The sequence below is a fragment of the Hibiscus syriacus genome, unplaced genomic scaffold (genome assembly GCF_006381635.1).
Source record: "Hibiscus syriacus cultivar Baekdansim isolate YM2019G1 unplaced genomic scaffold, ASM638163v2 tig00110419_pilon, whole genome shotgun sequence".
Lineage (NCBI taxonomy): Eukaryota > Viridiplantae > Streptophyta > Magnoliopsida > Malvales > Malvaceae > Hibiscus > Hibiscus syriacus.
Window position 1 is genome coordinate 135,431 of NW_024062731.1, and position 8,750 is coordinate 144,180.

The 8,750-nt window shown below is 36.0% G+C and overlaps 1 protein-coding gene and 1 pseudogene across 1 annotated transcript; one reads left to right on the plus strand and one right to left on the minus strand.

The window, feature by feature from the left end:
* Positions 1 to 490: 490 nt before the first annotated feature.
* On the minus strand, positions 491 to 6,456 carry LOC120124587 (annotated as a pseudogene).
* Positions 6,457 to 7,998: 1,542 nt separating this feature from the next.
* Positions 7,999 to 8,526, plus strand: LOC120124533. Its single transcript, XM_039143190.1, has one exon. It carries the CDS (start codon positions 7,999 to 8,001, stop codon positions 8,524 to 8,526), a length of 528 nt encoding a protein of 175 aa, XP_038999121.1.
* The last annotated feature ends 224 nt before the right edge of the window (positions 8,527 to 8,750 follow it).

An 8,750-nucleotide genomic window follows, 5' to 3' on the forward strand; every position in this document is an offset into this window, starting at 1 on the left:
CTGTCATAGATAAAAGGAGTGAAAAAGAAAAGAAAAGAAAAAAAGAATCACACGCAGAAAACAGAGAAGAAAAAAGGTACCAGACGGAGAATCAAACACACAAAAGTCGAATATTAGAAGCATGCAACAGATTAGAACCAACTGTTCCCATTTTATAGGCTTAAAGTTTACTGTAAAAATAGGAAAAACTGAGCTATAAAGGGCGAGGTTAGGACCAACGGGGTTGGTCCTTTCTGGGCCACGACATGAACAATAGAGAATGTTCCAAAGACAACTGCACCGTTAGCTGTGACCGTCAAACACTTATATTTATTTATTTAGGGAATACAAATACATAAAACAATAATTTAATAACACGAATTTGAGAGGTCAAACAAATTAATAAGTACAGAACAAACCGGAGTAACGGCAAACAACCCACCCCCGCCAAAGGAAAAACGTAAAATAGCTTTCCTTTCCTATGCATTGTATTTCTATAACAACTTCAACATGCTGCTGCAGCTCAAAGCTCCGTTGGAATAATTATATTACTAACACGATACCATTCCCCAGTAATAATGTATCCACGTAATTCCAACGTGGGGAAGATGAACAAAAAAAGGTAGAAGGGAAATCAACATTATGATATATCCAACGACTTCCTAAAACAAACGAATGCAAACATTTTCCAATAAGCACATTCCACGAATCCATCTTAGCCGTGGTTTAAGCATCCAGTCTCCTCAGGATGCAGTCGGTTTTGCAATGGATTTCTTAATAGCTTCGGCATATGTCCTGTGTTGATAGGTTAGGGTAGATTCAAGCAAGTCCCACAGGGATGTCTTCGGGTTCCAACCTGATGCAATATTAAACAAGAATCAGATGCTCGAGTTCTCTTTTGAGGGAAAAATCAAAATTATATGAGAACCAGAAAACACGGTACCAAGTTGTTTATTTATTATGGTCATGTCTGGAATTCTCTTATCGCTATCATCATAACCCTCGCCATAAAATTCCTTGGAGCTGACATCAACTGTTGGCGAATCCAGTGTAGGTTCTCCACTAACCTTGGCATAGACCTGGACGAAGGCATGAAAGTACCAAATTACATATGATCATTGCACCACTGTAAACAAAAAAATTTAATATAACAATAGAAACCATGTGCTTCACCTCAGTCATCATCTCAGCAAGTTGTCTAACAGTGACTTCATTGTTTGGGTTACCCACATTGAAAATATGACCATTGGCCCTGTATGGATTTTCCTGCACAGATGACACCACCGGTTTAGTTAATGTGGAGACAAGGGAGGGGAGAGGGAGAGTAAGGAGAGGCAAGAGTTAATAAGCACAATCATCAAGAGAACAGATTCAATAGCATCCTTTATGTAAACAAAAGTTCTCTGAGATTGACCACCGTCAACAAGCTTAAGTGGTTCACGGCGTAGGAGATTCTAACCAGAAAAAAAGGAAAAGTTATCAGTATAATTACAACTAGAAAGGATAAATTATAGGCTGCCTCTAGACTTCCGAGAATTGGGAAGAGTTGAACTAACATTACTAAAGCATGCAAGAACTCTTGGAACTCCCTCACTTGGACCATCAATGCCAGGAATGAAATCCATCCTAGGTCCAAATCCAGTTAAAAGGCCTCACAATGGTGAACTCAAGGCCATTCTCTGCCCCCTTAGCTGCGATGGATAAAAAAATAAGTTAATATTGGTTCAAACATCTCTATAGGGTCCAGGTTATTTGGTAAGATGCTAACCATAAATGAGCCTCTCAATCAATTGCTTAGCACAAGCATACGACCACCTCTGCTTTTCAATTGATCCAAAAATGCAGGGCGATGTATCTTCCTTAAGAACATAGTAGGCAGGATCCTGTCACGTGAATCACAGGCTGTGTTAGATTCTAGGTTATGCAAAGAAGGAACATGTTAGCATCACCCATTAATATGAGAAGGGAAAGGGACAAATAACACATAAGGGAAGTTAAAGTTTAAAGGAGAAAAACAAATGAAAGCACATTAAATCATTCTCAGCATCACCACGGGTTTAGCCATTGTTATGTTTCTGCCGGAAAAGAGATTAATGAAGGAGAATAGAAGAACGGAGATAAAGAAGAGAAGAGAGGTTCAAGAAATGCATTCATTCAAATCATGAGGTAAGCCCTACCCAATACATTGCTTTATATCTTTACATTGTAACAACCCTATCCCATTTACCAGCTGGCAATACAGCTGTATCTAACATTTTGATTCTCTTGCAGGTGTTGCTGGCGTGACTCCCTTCACTGCTAGTACCAATCTCCTCAATTGAAATCCCTAACCCTATTTCTAATTTCCCCAATTCTCCTCTGTCTTCTCCGATTTCTGTATCTCTCATGATCATGACAATACCACCTCCATAAAAGGATCCTTGTCCCCAAAGATCAAAACCTAATAATTGTGCCTTAAGCACAATATAATTTACCCCAATGACGTTTTCCAACCTTATGTTCGTCCACTGCAGCTGATTGTACTTCTTCCTATGTTTGTCAAACTTCATAGCAGATTGGACCTTCAACTGTCTTTTATGTCCAAACTTGAAAGGCTCCAATGAGATAATGCGTTGATCTCCAAATTCCTTTTTCAACAAACTATCATAATTCACTATTTGCACCTTCGAGGATTCATATAACAAGTTATATGCTACTAACCCCATGCAATGTAAAACGATGTAGGTACCATAGAACCTTGCAACAAGCTTTAAACTCTTTCGAAGAGCAAGTGAAGGTTGATGGTAGGACTGAAATTTGAGGTAAGCTCTGATCTCCTGTGTTGTAATTGTTCCAAGAAATTTAATCTCCACATGCTCTTTAACTCTTGATCATTGCTGCCTCTAGTGTTAGCTTCCCCTCTTGTTATGACATTCCCCTCTCCTTCAGATGATCCTTGTCCCCAAGGATCAAACACTTTCTTCTTTACAAATACTCGCATCGTATTTTGTTTCCTAAAAAGGCTCAAAATTAGGTATATAACCAATTGGGAACAAGATGCAATATTTCAAGTAACACCCCCAAGAATTCTGATTGCATTTATACCAACATCAGTACTTTTTAAGTCCACACTCAACTGAGTGATGAAATTGATGTTGTCCACATCATGCCATTCTACTCCTGATGACATGCTTTTTCTTTTAATTGTGTAGAGTATACTTGGGTGGAATTCATATTTCTGTTCTCCATGTCCACGAAAAATGTTAGCATCAGAACCAAAAAAATAGATAACTCCATTATTTGTTGCAATTAAAACATAGTTGCCTCTAGTAGTAATTAGAACCATAGAACCAACTTTCTCAAGCATTTCAACTCGTTTATGGTTCGGTTGGTTTTGAGTGTCACTATGACTAAACAGGGCCCAAAACTTATAGTAATCAGACTCAACGTCCAATTTCTCATTAGCAATAATTCCAACACTACAAATTCCCGCGTGATACTTTTTCTTTAGAAACTGGATAACTTCTAATGCCTTTACCCTATCCAAAATATTAGAGTTTACCCCTTTGAACTGATAAATCTTTTTCTCTACGTCCAGGATAGATACATCATCGTGATTCAATGAAAACTGAGCAAATATAACCTGCTTCAAATTGACAATTTGTTTTCTGTTGTATACATACAACCGTGTGTCAAACACCTCTTCCTCTGGTGTTTTGAATGCAAAAGCGATACCACTCTCCAATGGTACAATGCAAGGCTTAGAGTTTAACAAAAATTTGCTAATTTTATTGCTTCTAAGAACACTTTGCTGTATAGCACTCCCTCCTATCATTGTACCTAGCTCAACTGTTATGATAGCAACTGTTTTCGCTTCATTTTGAGTGGTGTCATTCCTAATCCAAAAGTGTATGTTACACACACAAGAACCAATCTTGCTATGTGCAATATTTAAGGTAGCAAAGTTTTGAAGCCCGGGTTTTTTTATCAAACTCCCTGAATTGCAAGAAGAGCTCTTATGACTAGTCTTAAATGTAGTATTGCATCTTATAGTCTCCCACTTACGCATGACTTGGAAAAATTCACGTGTATATGTAGTAACCCATTCTTTTGCAGCCAACAAAAAAAATGTTAGCCTACAATAAGAACTAATAACCTTTTCAGTCTTACTCAAATTCATAGCAATTTGAATCTTACTCCATCCCATCCACAAAAGCGGAAACACAAAAGGATAAAAAAATTCAACATGTTCCTTGACATCCCTAAACATCTTAGAACAAATTTCTCTAAACGCTGATGGAACTAGATAGTTGAAATTATTGAATTACCCACAGAAAAATCAACTATGAAGGGCGTAAAAGTAGCAATTTGAACTGATGTAGGCAAACTTGGCATCTCAAACCATGGAACAACTCTTAATGGTTGCTTCACATAGCATTCACGCTGCAGGAACTTAATAGCAAGAACATCAGAAGGGGCAGCTGCAATTGAAACGGCGTATGCTCCAAAGTTGTCTGCCGAAAACTCTATTTCCAATTTCCCCAATTCTCCTCCGTCTTCTCCGATTTCTGTATCTCTCATGATCATGACAGCCATATGCATAAAATATTTGAAAAATGCAGATTATTTGAGAAACAAAAGTCCTTTAGAAATGAAATAGTTTTAAAATGACATAGTTTTAACATTTCAGCTTCATGAAGTAAATAAATAAATAAAGCTTTTAAAGAAGCAACTAATTTTAGTACAAGTGCAATTAAAACCAATATAAGGTAGCTTCCTATACCATAGTCATTTTTATCTGTTAAATATGTCTGACAAAGAAAAGAGGACAAAGACAAATGGTATTCAACAGAATTTATTAACTCGAAAAGGGCATATATAAATAATTAGTAGAGGAATAAATATCTCGTAAGGCTTGAGACTGTTCTATAACCTCTTATTATACATAACAGGTTCATAGGTAGGAATTTTAGGAATAACAAAAGCTCTCAAACATTAAACAAGTGAAATCCAGTTATAAAATTGATATAACTTGCTAAAAACCATTCATAGATAGACCTTGATAGACGAAATAAAGATCTCAAAAACATCAACTACCACAGTAAATTGTTATGACATTGAACCAAACAACCACATAAACCTCATCACATGAGCTTCCATTTGTTTGGGTTTTTTTAGGGCATTGACCAAAGTTTGCTGACCATCAAATTTCAAGATTCATTCATTTAAACCCAAATATCATAACATTTCAGCTTAATATCAACTTTAAAAAATCATTCTCTTAAATATTAGACATATACATCAAAAAATAAACCTTGAAACTTTAATATAGAAAAAGACCACCGACAGTCCTCTCTGTTAAACCATACATGCCGCCATGTTAAAAGCAAAACGTAGAATTTTTTTTTTCAAAAGCTGTTCAATTAAGCAACTAGAAAAGTGAAAGCGAAAGGTTACCTGACGAAGAGGAGAATCTTTAGGAAGAAAGCTTCCAATAGTTTTTCCATACACTTCACAAGTGGAGAAGTGAATCAGACGCTTGTTTTTCTCTGAACAATACTTCACCTATCAAACCACAAGTTCACAGCATCACTTTTGACTTCGATCTTGAAAAACTCAGCATAAAAACCAAATCTCCCCTCACTCACATCAACATCAATCTAACTAAATGGAAACTAAAAAAATGACACACACAAACCGTTACAAGAGAAATGCTTACCACAGGAAGTGCATCAATAAAATTGCTGTAAATCGTGTCAAGTGGACGAGTATTATAATCAGCCGGAGTACAGATTGCCGCCAGATTTATCATCTACATTGCCACAAAACAATAAAAATCAAATCAATAGCCATAATTTCAACTAGAACTTATTAAAAACAAATAATAAGAAACAATCTTTTAAACAACAATGAGACAAAATTAGCTCAAAAAGTTCAAAATCAAATAAATACATAATTGAACGAGATCTAATAAGCTAAAAACATAGAAAACCTCCAGACAAAAAAAACCATTTCGAATGGAAATAAAGAGAAATTTCAAAAGATCCATCATGTCCTATAACGTTGTTCAGCAGAAAGAAAGAACTAACAATGATACCAAGGAGAGCGAAAAAGAGAGAGAGAGAGAGCAAGAAATGACGAGATCTGCCATCTTGATAAGGCCTTCGAGCCTAGAATCATGCTTGATGTTAAGTCGGTGGCAGCCCAAGGAAGAGAGTCGGGCTCGAGTAGATGCTTGATCTTGTCATTGTAAACGTCCAAGGCGAGAACCTTGTGCGGCGTCTCCGACATCAGTTTCTCGCACAGGTGAGAGCCAATGAAGCCTCCGGCACCGATCATGCATATCGTTATCGGCTTTACTGGCCTACCATCGAGATCCGTTCTCGTTGCCATTTGAAACGACGCCGGTCTCTTTACGATCTTCGAACGCCGGAGATGAACCAAAAATTAGCAGCGAGAAGAAAAGAGCGTAGAGATTTGGAAGATGAAGAGAAGGGAAAGAGAATAGGGTGTATATATATATGTGGAAAGGAGGGAATTGACAGAGAGGTGACAAAGGTACAGTAAATGAGGAAGCGGGAGTAATGCATACTCGCGAGAGTGGGCACTCATTGTACTCGAGGTACGTGGGAGGGAGTAGGAGATTTTTCTCCCCAATGAACTTGCTTTAGATTGGATACGAGGATAATTATTTCAATCATTATATGGAAAATTTATGGGAATTACAAATAAAAAACACTCAAAATACAAAATACAAAATATCATTTTTTTTAATTTAATAAAAAATATATTTATATAATTGATAATATTTATACATTTTAACATTATATGGTAAATCTCATGAATTTTATTACCTTGATTTTTTAAAAAATATTTATTCAAAGAAACAATTATAAATAGTATTATTTTAAAATGAAACTGTTTTAAAATGCTATAATTTCAAACTTCTTCGAGATTTTAAAAGTTTCAAGTGGATGCATAGTGTGAGATTTTTTTTTACTTTTTAAAATAAAAACTTAGGATTAACTATATTGGCAGTCACTGAATTTTTAGGATACTTTCATTTTGATCACTAGTCCCTACCAAAAATAAATTTTTATAATCGAAACGATCGTCAATCAATACCAACAATGAGGAGGATGTGTTTGACCAGAAGATTAATATTGTTTGATTTTAAGTTGATTTTATAATTGACAGTGATAAATCGAAAAGTTTTAATTTTTTGTTTTGATTTAAGATTTGATTGAAATTTGAAGAGATTAGAAGGTTCTATGATTAGCGGATTACAAAACTCTAATTGAAAAAAATCAAAATTATCAAACCCGAGGACAGAACGCTGAACATACCTTATGAAAACAATCAAAACATAGATAAAATTCCTATGCCTAACACGAGACACGAAACAATAGGCCTAAAGATTGCAAAACCCCATTACAATTGCCTACCCCAGAGTCCATGCAATGTCATTCCAAGCCTTTATCACATTCAAAATGGAGCAACCTTTTAGATTTGAATCGAAAAGTCTTTTTCTTGGAGCCTCCCCAACGAGAGGAAAATGATCCGAAGAAAGTGCCACTTTACACAAATCTTTTGCCTTTGGAATCTTTGTTATGACACTAGCAAAGACGATTGCTGAATTAGAAGTATTTAGAAACTAACCCTTTTTATTATCTTACCACATCAATGTAACGAGGTTAACTTGCCAAAAATTTCAGAATTGTCTGCTTTTGGTTTGCCCTCAAGTGTATCCCTTTAATATGTGAGCCCCGATGAATCTAATTGTAATGGTGCCCTGACTAAACGAACCCAAAAATCATATCCCATACAACTAACGATTCGTATTCTAATTTTCGTAACTATGGTAAGGGCACAATCTTTGATATCAATAGAGATGTCTGTAATAGTAAAGGGGTGCGTGTCCATATAAATTATATAAACCCAAGTCTGCTTCCCTTCAAAAACCATATTTTTCTTCTCGTACTCCAAACTTTTATCTTCAAACCCATTGGTTATATGTGAGACTCTTAGTTCGAAAAAAAAATGTCATATCATCAAAGAAGATATCATCATGGTCGTCAAGAAAACTATCGCAATAGATGGAAGAATACTCATCCCAAACCCAAAGAAAGTTTCTACAAACCTCTACCTGAATGGGAGAAAAAGTTCTGCATGGAAGTAGGTGCATTGTCATGGAGAAGATTCGTTGCAGCAAAAAAGAACCTGCATGAAAGTGACAAAGTATTCGAGTGGGATGATTCGGCTGGGTTAAAAGCTTTTCAAGAAGCCAAACAAAGATTCTGGGAAGGTTATCACGGACATCCCTGCAAAACAAGGTTGCCGATTCGTGCAGAGGATATGTATATCGATGAAAATATTGATTGGAATCCCAAGATCGATGCTAAGCTTTTCTCGGAACACAAATCACTTTCTGATGACGAAGACGATGAGAAGGGCGAAGCTGAAGAAATCAAATGGTTTTCAATTCCATTGGAGGAGATTAAACCCACTGGATGGATCCTCTACGAGGAACCTACTCCACAATTGCCTACGATTGTTGGATCAGATTAATAAGTGGAACAAGATGCCAAAAGTTGGCCAAGAAGTACTATGGAGTATGCAAGAATGCAAGTTCTCGAATAATCGTTATTTTGTTGTGGTTTTTCTTTTTTTCTTTCGTATTGTTTGGTCATTAAAAATCAATATACATTACTCCTAATATTTAGGATTTTGAGTTTCAATAATAACTTTAAGTTATAATACCTTTGTATGGTTTGTTTATTAGTAATAATATT

Coding starts and splice junctions, on each gene's coding strand:
- LOC120124533 (XM_039143190.1), top strand. CDS start 7,999: ATGTCATATCATCAAAGAAGATATCATCATGGTCGTCAAGAAAACTAT.